Here is a 17,597-nt window from a genome sequence, read left to right as displayed (position 1 = left end):
CTGCTCTACCTGTTGTAACACGTAAAGCACATTACTCACGCCTACTTGCATGTCATTATGTTTGCTGCCACAGCAACCAATAGTTGTAGGTGTCTGAAAACGATGTCTGAGTACACACACATCCCCCATCTGATCACTTGCAAAACTCAAAGTGTTGACAGTCAGTCTTAAGCCATTAAGGCCTGGAACGCATCTGTGTGTCATTTTAGATGTCTTTGGGCTATTCAAAAATAGCAGATATACAAGCTCATAGCGCGGCACAGAGTGCCGCGCTATGAGCTTGTAGATCTGCTATTTTTAGAAAAATGTGTGCAAATCTTTGTATATATATACTTTGTAAAGCGAACATTTGTAACTCAAATCTTTGCTTCTGGGGGGGTCCCTGGAACAAAATATCTTTTACATGGGGGTCCATGGCCAAATACATATCATTTTGGGGGTCCTTGACATGAAAAAGCTTGAGCACCACTGATATATATATACTGTAGCAACATACGTTTTTTTAAAAAACATTGTTAGGATTTAGAAGACATTAAGTAGATGCATTCCCGAATTGAGATTTGAGAAACAAATCGTCGCTGCGCGCGCGATAACACATAACCCCCCCTCCCCCTCCCCCCATGTGTCAAACATGTACTGTATGTCAGTATCTCATACAGTACGTGACCTCATCTCATTACATTAACAATACAGCAGACAGACAGTCACACTCACACACATAATCACTCACAGACAGACTCTCTCTCTCTGTCACACACACACACACACACACACACACACACACACGCGCGCTTCTGTCCTGTGTCTATTTGTGTCTGAATTTCATGCCATCCATGTTCACGTGGGTCTTTTTTTCCGCCTTGACTACTAAACGTCAGCTGATGTTCTGTGTGTCCAGTGATACTGACTGACACCTCATGTTGGACAATGTTTTAATACCAGGACCTCCACTGAGTACATGTTAGCCTTTTACCTAGCAGCCAAACCTTCACAAAACGTACAAATCCTGCTTTCTTGATAACAAGAAAGATAAGAAGAGAAGAACCTTGCAAAACCAGTTTTAACTAAGAGGGTAATTATGGCCTACAGCAGCGTTTCCCAAACAACGAGTCGGGACCAATTTTTTGGGTCACAGGCCTATTTTTAAGGGTCGGGCGGTACATATCCTTATTTTATGTTTCCTACAATTATTTAAAATAATTTCAAAAAATGTAAAAAAGAGAAACTTTTCCGAAGTAGAAAATTAAAAAATCCTGAAGAATTTCAGATTTGTTTTGGTAGATCGCCTATTTTCAAATATGCCTTTAAAGCGGGCTTAAGTGGTGAATTCATAATGTATTTTTTATTAATGTGGGTCCGAGGGAGACACCAAATGTCACAAAAAAAACACATATCATGATAATCGAAAGAAGACTTTAAACTAGCGACTGAGAGTGTTTAATAAGGTAATAAAACCAGTCTGGTCAAATAAAGTGTGGTTATTGACAAGTTTGTTAACTCTTTGACTGCCAGAGTATTTTCATAATGTACTCACCCAGTGCCAAGCGATTTTCGAGCGATGTACGTGTTTTTAGTAGTTTTAAAGTTGTCATAAAAGTTTAGATCCATATTTATCGATCGATTCACTTTGTGTTTCCGGAGGAGGAGTCTCTGACTATTGCTCCGGATGCAAAACATTGCATCCGGAGCTAGTGTCCCCTTCGCTACAGGCCGTTGGAAACACGCGTCTCCTCGGAAAAATGGACACAAAAAAAAGAACAGAGATACAGGCGAAAGAAAAAAAACTACAAACATGGAGTCGACGGGAACGGAATGACATTATATTCATTATTTCCGTATCCATTTGTGCTACAGTTTTACTGCTCCCTTCGGATTCAAGATTAGACCGTGATCTTCTCTAAAATAACAATAATTACAAACGCGCGTCTAACGCGCCGACGGCCAAGTGGACAAAGTAGCAATTGACTCGATAACGCGTCGACGGCAGTCAAAGAGTTAATAAAGTATCCAATCAATCAATCAATCAATCAATCAATCAAACAAACGGATGCTTGCTGCCTTTTGGTGCACCAGTAGCTGACCGGATAGTCCGCTGACCACATAATGGTGTTATTTCTGGCTGGAGACGTTTTCCCTTCGCTCAGCCTCCAGTTTCCTGTCTCTTATCCTGTCAAAATAAAGCAAAAGAGAATGATAATAATACATATCGCTTTTAAAGGCTTTTAACCCATTTAGACCGGGAAAGAATCTGTGTCATTTTTAGATTTCTTTTGCTATTAAAAAATAGCAGATCTACAAGCTCATAGCGCAGCACCAAGTGCTGCGCTATGAGCTTGTAGATCTGATATTTTTTTTTAAATCATGTACATTTTTGCAAATCTTTGAATGTATAGATTTTTAAAGCGAACATTTTTAACTCAAATCTTTGCTTCTTGGGGATTCTACAAATGTCTTCTAAATCCTAACAGTTTTTTTCTAAAAAGCTTGCTATAATCAGTGGTTCCCAAGCTGTTTTTCATGTGAAGGACCCCCAAAATTATATGTATTTGGCCGCAGACCCCCTTCTCAAAATATCATGTTCCAGGGACCCCCTAGAAGCAAAGATTTTGAGTTAAAAATGTTTGCTTTAAAAATTAAAGCAGATCTACAAGCTCATAGCGCGGCACTCGGTGCCGCGCTATGAGCGTGTAGATCTGCTATTTTTGAATAGCCAAAGAAATCTTGAAATGACAGATGTGTCCCTGGATTTAATGGGTTAAGGCAGTTAATGCATTTTTTAAGTGACTTCAGTCAGAATATAACCGTGTCTGCAAAATCCCTCCTTCAAACTCAACAAAAAGTATAGGATGTGTGATTGCACTAAAACAACAGCTTCTAGTTTGAGGCAGTCAAACTAGTGCACTCTGCCCCAGTACTTACTAACAGTACAGTACCTACAGTAGAGCAGTGTGTTTTCTCCCAAGTTTGATGCAGGCGTTAACCAAATCTGCTGTCAACAGCAGGTTTCCCATGTTCTGTGAGGCCACGCTGTCGCTTGTGGATGTGGTGTTTTTGATGTGGGTGTGTGTGTGTGAGCAATATTCAGCTGACGGTGAATAATGATTGATTAACCCATTGAGACCGGGAATGCAGTAATTTTTTACATTCCTTTGGCTATTAAAAATAGCAGATATACAAGCGGTGCCGCGCTACGAGCTTGTATATCTGCAATTTTTTTTAAATAGTGAAAATGTGTGCAAATCTTTGAATATATATAGTTTTTAAAGCAAACATTTGTAACTCAAATCTTTGCTTCTGGGGGTTCTACAGATGTCTTCTAAATCCTAACAGTTTTTTTTATTTTTATTATGTTGCTATAATATCAGTGGTTCTCAAAGTTTTTTCATGTCAAGGACCATCCAAAATGTTGTTCCAGGGACCCCCAGAAGCAAAGATTTGAGTTAAAAATGCTTTAAAAGTATATATACTTTCAAAGATTTGTACAGATTTTCATGATGTAAAAAAGGAAAATATCAGATCTACAAGCTCTTAGCACGGCACTCGGTTATTTTTGAATAGCCAGAGTATAAAATAATGGTTAAAGTGGTTACACACAGATGCGTTCCCGGCTTTAATGGGTTAATGACAACCATATAGAACCACCCCCCCCCCCCACCCCCCAAAAAAAAAAATAAAGAAAGAAAAAATAAATAACTGCGTCAGAACCACGGAGACAAACTGCAAACTAAAAGTGGAATAAGAACCAGCTGTAGTTGTTGTGGGTTGTTCCTTTTCATTAGTGTCGCAAACCCGTCAGTTTCTCTTGCCGATAAACAGTGATGTTACTGCCCTTAAACTACAGGCCACCAATTCATACCTCCAGTATGTGTAATGATAGTGTGTTGTTTACACAGAATAATGACAATAATCTGTATTTATATAGCACATAAGATGCAACTCAGGGCTTTACACAAAAAAGAAAGATAATGAAAACAAGTAAAAAGAAGAAAAACATGAAAACGAATAAAATGAGCAGAAAACTAAAACTAAAAGAATACATGAAAATGCATATCAAATTAGTCATCGATTTAAGCGAGGCAAAATAAATATATCTTAAGATCTCGCTTACAAATATTATCTACAGATTCAGCCATTCGGAGATTGACTGGCGGAGAGTTCCAGAGGCTGGGGGCATAAAAACTCAAAAGCTGCCTCTCCATGTATGTCTCTTAGTACTATATACGCTAGCGGCTTTGGTGTTTACCTGGTATCCCAGAGTTTCTTTGAAGCACTAAATTGTTTTCTTTTCACTCTACTATTTTAACCATTTTACCCTGTCGTTTGTTGACGACCTGCTACTATGATTTAGCACATAACACATAAACACTATCATCCCTATTCTGGGGACAATCTCACCAAAAAAATAAACATTTTAAAATAGTGAAAATAGCTGATCTACAAGCTCGATGTGACACGTCGTGAGCTTATACAGTAGATCTGCTATTTTAACAACTTTTGTGTGACACTTTTTATTTATTATTTTATGATGAAGTAGGTCATTAATTTACAAAAAAAACATAAAAAGTTGAAATTTGGAAACGCAAGGTTTCTTCACGGCAGCAAGGTTTAACCCATTAAGACCTGAGGCGATTCTTAAAAATGTTTTCTAAATAGCAGATCTACAAGCTCATAGCGCGGCACTCGGTGCCGTGCTATGAGCTTGTATATCTGCTATTTTTTAATAGCCAAAGACATCTAAAGTGACACAGATGCGTTCCAGGTCTTAATGGGTTTAAGTTGTTAAATGCAAAAAACGTATGTATGAATGTTCTACTGATCTTTGTTTTCCAAAGGTGAGGTTCTCAACTAGTAACACAAGCCATATATGTGTGACCCTTTTTCTCACAGGTGATCCTGAGCTCTATGATCAAAGAGTGTGAGATCAAGGTGGAGAACAGAGGCATCGGGGACGCACAAGGGTGAGTACACACACACACACACACACACACACACACACACACACACGTGGTGGCGCAGTCGGTATTGGGTTCTGGGTCCTGGGTTCAATTCCTGCCGGGAACGCTGTGGGCGTTGGGGGGCGTGTCCTCTCCTCCGCGTCATCAGTGCCCATACCCTAGGTGGGGTTGGTGAAAGGGCCTTTCTGTGTGGAGTTTGCATGTTTTCCCCGTGTCCCCTAGGGTAGGTACCCTCACAAAAAACATGGAGGGGAAAGGAGCTGGTTGGAATAACGTGTTCCTTCCACGCGCTACGTCCTACTGGGGAAACTCCCCCCTGTCAGGTGATAAGAAGCGGCCTGCTCACTCCTCATACATTGAAGGAAGCATGAGCTCAGTTCGGGGCTCTCCCCTGGCTGGCAGAGGGAGAGTAGCGCTCAGGATTACAGCTTAGGCAATTGGCACTGGGTGGAAAAAATGGGTTACAAAATCGTGGGATAAAAATAATAAAATAAAATAAACATTACGTAAAAAATAAGAAATTGAGTGAAAGACTTGCAATTAATGACCCCTGAGCAAATTAATTTTAACTGTTGCCATAACATTTCAGTAAGTCCACTTAAGTTTTACACTTTCTCCCACGTAATCCCTGTAGTAGCTGTACCCTCGTTTGCGAAACATTGTGCTAGCACAAAGCATGTCCACTCTCGCACGCACACACACACACACACACACACACACACACACACACACACACACACACACACACACACACACACACACACTCAATTACACGCATAAACACAATTAGTCTCATGTTGTTACTTCAAATATACAGTGATTTTGGAAACAGCGGTTCACATCGCCGTAGCAACGTGGGCAGCAAGTGTTTGCTTTCAACAAACAGAGGTGGAAAAAGTACTCGCATTAGGTTTTAAGTAAAAGTAGTAATACCACAATGTAGAAGTACATACTTTTACAGTAATATTGTATTTAAAGTGCTCATCATCATGCAGAATGTCCAACAATTTTCTAACTTTTCTTATTTGATTTTTGTAATCTAATTTTTTCAAAAATTGATAATCTACAAGCTCACAACTCGTCGCAATGTGACGCGCTGTGAGCTTGTAGATCGGCTATTTTCAAATCGCCTAGGTCCTAACTGTAACAATCTAAATCCAACTACTAAACAAGTCATTGTAGTTGTGTAGAAAGTTCAATATCTGCCTCTGAGATGTAGTAGAGCATAAGTATAAGAAAGCTTAAAACATTATATTAACACTCAAGCAAAATAGTACCTCAAAATGCAGAGACCGATTCTACAAATGTCAGTTTTCACTACAGACAACTGTTTTCTGAAAATACTTGTGTTTCTATATCAGAGGTGCTCAAACGTTTTCATGTCAAGGACCCCCAAAATGATATGTATTTGGCCGCGGACCCCCCATCTCAAAATATATTGTTCCAGGGACCCCCAGACGAAGATTTGAGTTACAAATGTTCAATTTCAAATATTCAAAGATTTGCACACATTTTCTCAATTTCATAAGAATAATAGATCTACAAGCTCATAGTGCGGCACTCGGTGCCGCGCTATGAGCTTGTAGATCTGCTATTTTTCGAACAGCCAAAGAAATCTAAAATGACACAGATGCGTTCCCGGTCTTAAGAGGTTAAATACACATAGTTATACAGTAAATGCTTAGTTACTTCCCAGCACTGTTTCCAGAGTGGTGGCGGTGGGAAGGACGGGGAGAGGAGAGGAGGGGAGGGGAGGGGAGGAGAAGGAGTTGCTCAACAGTGTTGGGACTGGGCCTGTACTGAGGACTATTATACTCCTGGGAGAGAGACCATGATGGGGCTTTGTGAGGGAGGAGAGAGAGACGTTTAAACCACTTAACCCCCCAGCATCCGTATTCTGGGGGGGAAAAAAGACATAGAGACACACAGTATAGAGCCCTGAGGGACAAGTGGTTCAACTGTTGGGAGAGAGACCATGGGCTTAGTAGTGAGGGAGGAGAGGAGACATATTTAAAGCCTGTTGGAACCACGCCCACTATGTGGGTATCTTCAGAGAGAGAGAGAGAGAGATGAGAGGGAGAGAGAGAGAGAGAGAGAGAGATGAAATGAGAGGGAGAGAGAGAGAGAGAGAGAGATGAAATGAGAGGGAGAGAGAGAGAGAGAGATGAAATGAGAGGGAGAGAGAGAGAGAGAGATGAAATGAGAGGGAGAGAGAGAGAGAGAGATGAAATGAGAGGGAGAGAGAGAGGTGGTTTTGGTGTATTTATTAAGGCAGTTGGGACACAAGCCATAATGTGGGTGTCTTTTAAGAGATGTTTCTCCATCTTGCAAACATGTGTTCTCGGCTCATTAAAGGGAGACGTGTGTGTGTGTGTGTGTGTGTGTGTGTGTGTGTGTGTGTGTGTGTGTGTGTGTGTGTGTGTGTGTGTGTGTGTGTGTGTGTGTGTGTGTGTGTGTGTGTGTGTGTGTGTGTGTGTGTGTGTGTGTGTTGTCGCGCGCGCAACATGTGTGCGTTTGTGCAATGGTTTGTGCAGTCGTGTGTGTGTGTGTTTGTGTGTGTGTGTGTGTGTGTGTGTGTGTACGTTTCTGAAAGCCTGGAGTTTAAACTCTTGGTCGGTGCACGTCGGCGCTTATATACCCAGTGACTCTGTGTGCTCCCTTTCATTTTGTTTGTTGACTGTTTCCATTTGAACCTTAGCATCTCTATTCTGGGGGTGGGGGGGGGGGACATTAAAATTGCAGATCTACAAGCTCACCCATTGTGAGCTTTGTAGATCTGCGTACTGCACTTGGATCTGCGCGTCCCCAAGTACAGTTCCAACTCGGGTCCGTTTTTTAAACCAAGTATGGAGGGTGTTTTAAGTGTTTTAACCTCTGCTGCTACTACTATGACAAGATAAAAGTTGGGTCTCCATTTCTTTTCCAGGCCTTATTGTTTGCATCTAAACAGAATGTCGCAACACCGACGGATGTTTTGTGTTAAGTTTTATTTTATTGTTTTTTAGAACCACTTTGATTTAATTTGAACTTCCTGGTACTGCGTTTTGTCGCTAAACCACCATATAAGCTCAGAAGAACCCCACTGCCTATTGCCTACTGGCTGAAACTTTTTTTTCTCTCTCTCGTTGTTGTCGGGCAGAAACCTTGTATCTCCATTTTTCAACTTTTTAAAGTGTTTTTGTAAACGAATGCCGTACTTCATCATAGCACTTTCACTACGCACAGAAGTAGTGAAAATAGCAGATCTACAAGCTCACAACGCATCGAGATGCGTTGTGAGCTTGTAGATCGGCTATTTTCACTGTTTTTTAAAAATGTTTATAAAATAATTAAAAAAGTGATGTTTATTTGGACATACAAGGTTTCCACCCGACAGCAACGTGTTTTTTTTTTGTTCTTGGCACCAGACGTTTCTCTCAGCCTCTGTGAGGAAGCAGTTTGGAAGTGATTTAGGCCTGCTTGCTTTCATTGGCTCTCTTGACGCTGTACAAAGACGCCTCTGGTTTGCATCAGCTGTGTGCAAGTGGGAGAAAGGAAGTATATTATATGTAGTGTTACTCAAGTATTTTATGTTACTTTTACTCGAGCATTTGCAATCATCAGTAAAGTTTACTTCTACTCTCCGCTCCATCTAAGAGGCAAATTATTGCACTTTTTTACTCCTCTTGAATTATTTGAAAACATGAGTTAGTAATTACTTTGCAGATTAAAATTATTACACCACGTGTACATTAACCACTTAAGCCATGTTTTACAAGTAGGCCATTTGAAAATAGGCGATCTACAACGCGTCGTTTTTGAACTTGCAGATCTGCTAATTTCAAGAAAAGTTTGACAAATACATTTTTTTTTTGTACTTTTACTTTTGTACTCTAAAGTATATTTTGATGCCGATACTTTTGTACTTTTACCGATGTAAAAATGTGAATACATATTATACTTGTAATAAGAGTATTTCTAAGATTGTGATAATGCTACTTTTACTTCACGTAAAACATATGCGTACTTCTCCCCACCGCTGGCTGGCTGTGTGTGTGTGTGTGTGTGTGTGAATGGTTGTACATCATGTTGTTGCAATCTTCTGACTCGGCTCGTCCTCGTTTTGATGTGTGCGCTCAGCAACGCCCCGCCTCTGACTGTCAACACATTCTTGTGTAATCAAAAGTGATGCTTTGAACTGCCTTTGCTTTTTGAATCTCTCTGTTCTGACTCGTAAATTAATTTCCCGAGTGTCATTCAGTCATTTCTTTAATGGCTCTTCTAATGCACACAGGAGGAAAAGGCGCGTCAGCAGAGGCTAAACTCGCGAGCGACTAGTGTTTTTGTTGTTGTCGGGCAGAAAGGTTGTACGGTATCTCCATATTTGAACGTTTTATTTATGTTTTTTTTTGTAAATGAATGCCCTACTTCATCGAACAAGAGCGTCGCGCAAAAGTAGTGAAAAAAGCCGATCTACAAGCTCACAACGTCTCGCATCGCGAGGCGTTGTGAGCTTGTAGATCGGCTATTTTCACAATTTGAAATCATCTTTAAGATGATAATTAAATTAATAATTTGGGATGACTTCTTTCATCGGGGCATAGCGTTGCTGTTCACACTCACAGCAGTTTGAAGTGAGCTTACCACACTGTGGGACTGTAAGGAGTATCGGTGCAGCATTTAATCGAGCGGATCGTTTTAATCGATTGTGAAAAATAATCGATTTTGACTGAACAATTGTTAGTTTTTTTTTAAGGGAAAACGCAACGCGTCGTGAGCTCGTAAATCTGCTGTTTTCGCTATTTTTGAACTACACCTTTGTGCGAAAAAGTATAAAATAGTGCTGAAGTGTATAATCAGACTATATTTGTTATAATCGTTGGATAATCGATTTAGTTGCCTTTTTTTTTCACTGAAAAAGGAGAAAATATCCTTTTCCTAGAGGGCGTCAAATCAACGTACTTTAATGATGTTCCTGTCGATCCTGGAAGCACCGTCAGTCTACGTTTTAAACTTTTTATCTCCATTGAGCTCGTGGTTTCTCTGTAGATGTTTTTTCACGTTGATTTGTTGAGATATATATATATAAAAATGACCCCCCCCCTCGAAAAAATACATGCTTCAAGATTATTTGATCAATAGAAAAAGTAATCGACAGAATAATCGATGGGAAAAGAGTCGATAGTTACGGCGTCAATAAGGAGCTCCACAGGGCTGGCGGTGGGAATCTTTGAATTCCATGGTTGTAGATGTGTGACACTGTGTCACTGTGTGTCAGTCAGTCCTCCATATGGGGTGACAGCAGTTTGCCAGAGGAGCTGTATGTCGCTGTGTGTAAGAAAAGAGGAAGTAAGGAACAATCCGTTGGACTGTAAAGATCAGGGGAGGCTTTCTCAGCAAACAACAGTAAGACAAACAGAGTAGTTAGTGCCTGTCGGGTCCCTCAGGTCAATTCCAACTGTGTCGAGAGACATTTTCTGGTTGAAATGATGTGATTTGTATCGAGTATAAATTGCCCTTTGACGTAAGGTCAGTGGATTTGTTCTCGGTAGCGTTGCCTGCGTCTTGTCTATTCTTCAGTCTCTCAGTTTAACCATGCTGGAGAAAAAAAAAGAAATATAATGATGAAGTTTTGCTCTGTAGTGAACACAACACTCACACCCATCTGTAATGGGTGTCATCTGTGTACTTAAACACACATATCTCTGTACCCTGAAGAATGCACCTTAGTCTGTCCGAAACTGTTTTGAGTGTCTGTCCTTAAATAAAGCTTCGAGCGTGCAGCGTCTTTCATCCTTCTAGTGTTCATACCGTTGGCGTTGCACCCCTCTTTACATTGGTGAACACTCTCCATTTAACCACTTTCAACCTGCCGCTCCTATTTTGGCCATGCCATTATAGGTGAGAGAAAAGAAGTCAAACATAGCTGTCTGGCGTTGTGAACAAGGTTATTATAGCTTTGTTTTTATTTTGTTTTTACTTCTGGTTTTCAATTTCAGTTTAGTTTTAATTATTTTTTTTAAAGTGGGGTTGCCATGTTGGTTTAGTTTTTATTTTAGTTTTATTGGTAGTTTTAGTGTTTTATTCAGGGGCTCGATTCAAAAACCTCTGAAAAATTGTGAAATTAGAAGATCTACAAGCTTCTAGCTCACAAGCTTTTTTTAAGTTAAAGCTATATTCTGATAGTAATCATTGCTATAGAGTCACCTTTTTTTAATTGTTTATAGTGTTACAGTTCCAATTTAGACTGCTCACTTCTTTGTGTCATCACTTCCAATTTCACTTGTTTATCCTGTGTGAGTTCTCTCTCCTGGTTGGATAAAATCTGTGACCTGACTTCACTAAAGCGCTGGAGAGACAGTGAGACAGAACATAGTACTATTCAGCACTTATTTTAACAACAACAGAAATCTCACTCACCCTTATCCTTTAAAAAGTGTAACCCTGCTTTCCGTGTTGCCGTGTCCCCTCAGCTCGGTGTCCATCGCCTCCAGCCTGGTGGGCGAAGACGCCAAGACCAAGTTCCTGAGCAAGATGGGTCAGCTGACCACGTCTGGGGCCATGCTCGCCAACGTCTTCCAGAGGAAGAAGTGAACGGAGAGCGGCCCCAACAACCGCATATCCCATGAGCCTTCTCTGCTCTCTCTGGGGACCGCCCCAGAGGCCAGGGACATATAAAGCGCGCAAGCATCGCCTTCCTCTCAATGCACTGTAACTGTCTCGACTGGGAGTGTACAAATGGAACCCGAACGGACCCGTACACTCTCAGGGTCAAATTAACACTGAATTTTACGGTATAGCTCGGCGTCCCAGAGATTTTAATCAAACGGGGCGTCCGTGGCCTAATAATGCATATCTAACTGGGGGGTCCTTGAAATTAATATGGTTTGAGAATCGCCGCTGTAAACACGTTTGTGTCGATTTGGTTAGAATGGCCGCCCGGGAACGCCAGCAAGGTACCGTGGAGAAATGGAAGGTTTAGCTGAACACTCATAAGTGTTCAGTGGAGCTGGATAAAGGCATAGCATGTAACTTTGCCCTTTGTTTACATAACAACGCAATAAATACATGTGTTTCCCATCATGTTTAGTAGTGTGCTGGTATAGAGAGAAATGATGGGTAAAACATGTATTTTTTGTTTTGTTATGTAACCACAGGGCAAAGTTACTTACTATACCTTTAAAATAGCTTCTGCATTTACTTTTACAACCTAACATTGAGACAGTTTGCTCTTAGTGTCTCCCCTCCTTTGTTCCTCGGTCATGATGTAAAGATGTATGAAAGCCTTAGGGGCCGTGTCCACAGAGAGCGTCTTTTGTAGTTGGCACCGCCAGTCTTCCATGTATTTCTATGGCAAAGATGGGCTGGTGCGCTCCTCTCCCTATCGCCGACCATCGCGCGTCAGCGCTCTCGACGCCCAGGTGTTTTTTTGTTTTTTTTGGCGCAGCGCCCTGGGCGCTTCAAGCTGGAAACGGTTCAACTTTTGGAAAGGAAAGTACCTCATTTGATCCTCCTGATTGTGTGCGGTAAACCCGATCATTTACAACCCGACGTCGAATCGTTATCACAACCACGAAAAGCCCTTGTTTGCCGTTGTTTCAGCTAAGCTATTTGTGCTAATATGTTTTGAGCAGTGAGCATCTCAATGGCTGATAGGTTGGAACAGTGAGGGCGTCACGCTGTGTGTGTGTGTGAGCGCTATGGACATGATATCCAAAGCGCTCTTCGGCTCAAAAAGGTGTTCTCTATGGACACGGCCTCTTATCAAAGGAGTTTGATTTTACAAATGTACGAATGTCACTGCGGTTCTCATTTCAAAATGAAGGAGAGATGAGAGACGAGAGACGAGAGAGAGAGAGAGAGAGAGAGAGAGAGAGAGAGAGGGAGGGAGGGAATGGACAGTATTGAGATTTGGCCACCGATAGAACAACGGGCCGGGTGTTCAACGCATCAGCCTACTGTATTTCTGAAGTTCAGAATTGTATAATTGTGTTGGAATTTAAAAATTTTAACCCCCAGTCGCTTGTTTTCCCGAGGAGCTTCATTTGTTTCTGTTTGGGAAAATAGACTGAACTTTAGCCTGCTGGATTGATTTTTGTTGTTTCTTTGTTTCAAATGGGCACCGTTTTGGAACCAAGGCTCCTCTGACAGTTGCATTGAATTCCGTTGGTAGAGTTGGATTCTACACAAAACAGTGAACTGTTCGGAAAATTCCGGGCCCTTGTCCAGAATGCCCCATGTACGTCTGTAAAGCCAGATTCATGCTATGTCGCACGTCAAAAATGGCCGACCTACAAGCTCACAACATGTCACATGTACGACACGTTGTGAGCTTGTAGGTCAGCAATTTTTTTTTTCGGCGTGTGACTCCGTCATGCGACGGAGCATAAATTAGGCTTAAGGCTCTGAGAAGTAATCGCCTACTTGAAGTAAAAAAAAAAATAGAAAAAAAGACGAAAAAAAAATCAACATACCGTATATATATATCGTCTTGCCTTTAAGTCTGTCTCTGGTCTTTGTTTTGATAGCTTCTATTTTATAAATTATTTATGTCTTAATAAAGAAAAGAAAAGCATACTTTATTCCAACCTCCAAAGAAATTTGCACTCACTTTATTATGTTCACTTTATCTCTTTTTTTCGTTTTTGTTTTGGTTGTATTTTATTTCAGTCCTGCATATATATATATATATATATACGTATATATATATATTTACATTATGAACATTAATTCTACCACTACCTTATTTTGTGTTGTTTTTCTTTTCTTTTGGTTGGTCTGTTCTGACAATGTGAAGCCGAGGGGAACCCTGATCATTTGGTCCCCATCCATAAAGGTCAATAAATAACACATGCTCCTTCCAATGTGCGAACTTTTCTTCGGAAAGTTGTGCGAACTTTCGCACAATCGACGTCATTCAGAATAAAATCGACGTCATTCAGAATAAAATGTACGTCATTCAGAACTTCTGATGGGCTCTCTCAGAACTTTTTCTCAGAAACCCGTGCACCCCAGATGTCCTGACTCTCCGAACTAAAGTTCGGAAAGTCCGTCCGAACCCCAACGTCATAAAGAGCATGCGTTGACCTTTACGCTCTGTCTTGGATCCGTATGTGTTGCAGTGTCTCTGATAATTCACCTCTCACACTTTTTTTTGACGTGGGTAAACTTGTCTGATTGTTGGGTTTAGTTCTTCTTTTCATTGTTTTTGGACTTGCTTGAAGAGAATGGGTAAATATCTGTACTATACACTGACCTGAAGAGGATGATGTCCATATGATGTACATTTGAAAATCGGTGTCATGGCGTCAATAAAATGATGGAGATCAATTGTGTACTTAAACAATATTCCTCTGGAAGTCTTCTTGAATGACTGCTGCTCTCCATCTATTGTAAATGAATGTATGTATGGGTGCAACAGTTCATCCAACTAATCCATTTCATTGATTATCTTACAATAAATGCACAAAATCTCTAAAAGTCCATCCGTCTGTACTTCGCGTATCTCGAGAACTCTCTGACCGACCGACTTCAAACTCTGCGTTTGCGTCGCCGACGACCCGCGGGAGTTGAGAGTCCCGGCCTCGAGTCGGTAGAGTAGGCGGCTGTCCGGGACCGCCGATCCGACTGATACGCCCATATACAGGCATACACTATACGGAGATCCGGTTTTGCAGAACCGCAGATCCGACGCGTTGCTCATATATGGTCATACGCGTAGATGACACCGACCGACTTCAAACTTGGCGCACGCATCGGCGAGTACTTGAGATAGTGTGGTACCCGCCACCGAGTCGATCAGATAGGCGGTTGTCCATATATAGGCATAATATGGAGTACTCTGACAATGGGTACAATGGGTATTGCACAACCGGGGTGGAGCATGCATATTTGCATCATTCCCGAGTAGGCCATCTAGTAGTACGAAAAGGGTGTTAAAGGAGTAGTTCACCTAAAAAATTTACTGTTTTAGCGCATTTCTAAGCCAATAATTTGATGACCGGCGGTGTCTCCGGTAGGAGACACAAAGAGTCTCCTTTGTGTCTCCTACCGGATACATAAGCATCTTTATTAATTGTTTGTCAATTATTTTGTCAATTGTCAATTATTTGTACGAGCTTGTTAATTATATGTACGAGCTTGTTGTCAATTATTTGTACGAGCTCTTGTTTTATTGGATCTTGTTTAGTTGATACACTTATTTGTGTAACCTGTAAGTGGTTAAGAATAATCGATTTAGTCAATTATAAAAACTCTGTTCGCATCAATTCATTGATATAAAAAAAAAGAAAAAGTAATCGATAGATTCATCTAAAACAAAATTATGCTCAGTAGCGGCCCTAGATGTGTGTATCAGCTTGTGTGCTAGCAATGAAGAAACAACTATAATTGTTGAACTGCGTTCCATGGCTCAAAGTGTGGACAGGTGTTGAGGGCTGTAAAATCAGAGCCATCGGCAGACAAACACACACACTCCCTTTGTCACCATGCAGCCCATAATTCCAAGCCTTTGATGTAAGGCCATTGTCTGACCAGTACAACGGACCAAAGTCCGCCAGATGGGACATTCCCTTAACGTGGCCCAAATAAATAGAGATACATTCAGTACAGCTCCACTAGCCTGTAAAGCCATGCGTTTAGCCAATTGTTAACATGTCATCCACTATCAGTAATGAGAATGTGCACGTCTATCTACCTTTGGCTATAGCTTGCGGTCTGACCAGGAACCACATGTCCCTCAGAGGGATGTATATTATACACCTGTATTTAACTGGATTAAACACCCGCACACTGATAAAACTAGATTAAAAAACAGCCACACAATAAAACTAGATTTAAAGAAAACACCCACACAGTGATAAAAAAAACTTAACTTGCTCAACAAAGAGACTATTTTATTAGTTTTTACTAAACGAGAAAACATGTCTTAATGCAGTTGTAATCTGAATATTCAGTCACAGTCTTAGAAAAGTAAACATCACGTCAACAATAATGACAATATTAGAAAAGTTCATCACCTCCTCAATACAGATAAACAATATAAAATACAGGTTCAGTGGTCCATTTGAAGTACATTGCCAGGGATCGACAAAATATATAAAAAACAAATATCAGACACCTGTATTTAACCAAATGAACCCTTACAGTATGTCCCTATATTCTGGGGGTGAACATTCGGCGAAAACAGCCAATCTACAAGCTCGCGGCGCGTTTTGAGCTTGCAGATCACTTGTTTTCGTGGAAAAAAAGGAGCAGACCTAGCAGATCTACAAGCTCTTTCGAGCTTGTGGATCAAAAAGTTAGAATATGGAGAGGTTTCTGCGCGACAACAGCGATGTACAGTTGAAGTGGTTAAAAGTCCATTCCTTTCAAACCGACCTGTCTTTCCCAAACCTGTTCAGCAGAGACCCCAAAAGTTACATTTGGTGTCTCCCCAGGACCCAAACTTACAAAAACACATTCGGTCTACAAGTCTACAAGAGCTTTTTGATCAGATTTTTTCCACTATATTTCTATTCTGTATTTCATTTTTTTAGTTTTTGAAAATATATATTTGTTCAGATTTTTTTTTTTTTTTAAATAATCATTTACATTGTTTTTATAGGGACCCATGGAAATGTGTCTGCGACCCAAAAACGGGTCCTGAGCCATGGTTTGCAAAACACTGCATTAGACCAGCCAGGTGAGTCACCCACAAGTCACCCCTGTTGGCAACAAGAACATTTTATTCGGGGGGTGAAAATGGAACTTTTTCAATAATAATTCAGCTGTGATGGCCTACAGTAGTAGCGGAATGCAAGCTAATAACCTACGGGTCGGGCCAAGCCCATGGGGGGTGTAACAGTCAGTCAGCACTGCATGCTGTTAATGTAGTGGTTGATGATTACGGGAGTTAACTAACCGCCCTGTCTGATAACCACCAACATTTGCATATCCAGGCAAATGTTTAACAACAATCACTGATAACTGGCCAGGTGGGCAAATAATTGATACAATTTAGGTGTGTGTGTGTGTGTGTGTGTGTGTGTGTGTGTGTGTGTGTGTGTGTGTGTGTGTGTGTGTGTGTGTGTGCGTGTGCGTGTGTGCGTGTGTGCGTGTGTGAGATTACATAGTGTGTTCTGGGGATGTGGTTTTACATTAATAATAATATTAACCACTTGAGCCTTCAAATAGTTTGTCGTATACGACGAGCAAAAATAGCCAATCCACATCGTTACGTGTTGTTGAGCTTGTAGATCTGCTATGTTTGCTATTTTAGAAAAATATATAAATATATATATATGTGTGTGTGTGTGTGTGTGTGTGTGTGCATGCATGTGTGAGCGTGTGTGCACCCTGTGTGCGTAGAAATGGCGTCAAGAGGGAGCTCTTAGTCATGTGAATGACTTGGGTGAGTCAGAGATCATGTCTGTTTCCAAAGCAAGCAGTAGGAACGCACATCCAAGCCTGAAACCACCAGTACACCATGGCCCAAGACAAGTTGTTGTTGCCCTCTCTTCTGTGTGTGTGTGTGTGTGTGTGTGTGTGTGTGTGTGTGTGTGTGTGTGTGTGTGTGTGTGTGTGTGTGTGTGTGTGTGTGCGTGTGTGAGATTACATAGTGTGTTCTGGGGATGTGGTTCCCAACAAATTAAGTTTCGACCAAAAGCATGAACTCCAGACTGG

The 17,597-nt window shown here is 41.0% G+C and overlaps 1 protein-coding gene across 6 annotated transcripts in view; it reads left to right on the top strand.

The window, feature by feature from the left end:
- Window positions 1–14,271, top strand: part of relch (RAB11 binding and LisH domain, coiled-coil and HEAT repeat containing) — a 100,033-nt gene extending 85,762 nt beyond the window's left edge. For all 6 annotated transcript variants that reach the window (XM_084048354.1, XM_084048351.1, XM_084048353.1 and 3 more), the window contains 2 exons: window positions 4,888–4,958; window positions 11,408–14,271. In XM_084048354.1, the coding sequence (XP_083904480.1) occupies window positions 4,888–4,958; window positions 11,408–11,528 (192 nt within the window). In that variant the 3' untranslated portion in view covers window positions 11,529–14,271. The remainder of the gene's footprint in view (window positions 1–4,887; window positions 4,959–11,407) is intronic.
- The last annotated feature ends 3,326 nt before the right edge of the window (window positions 14,272–17,597 follow it).

The sequence above is a fragment of the Gymnoscopelus microlampas genome (assembly GCF_963454915.1).
Source record: "Gymnoscopelus microlampas genome assembly, chromosome: 22".
Taxonomy (NCBI): domain Eukaryota; kingdom Metazoa; phylum Chordata; class Actinopteri; order Myctophiformes; family Myctophidae; genus Gymnoscopelus; species Gymnoscopelus microlampas.
This window is presented reverse-complemented; position numbering and strand designations above follow the sequence as displayed.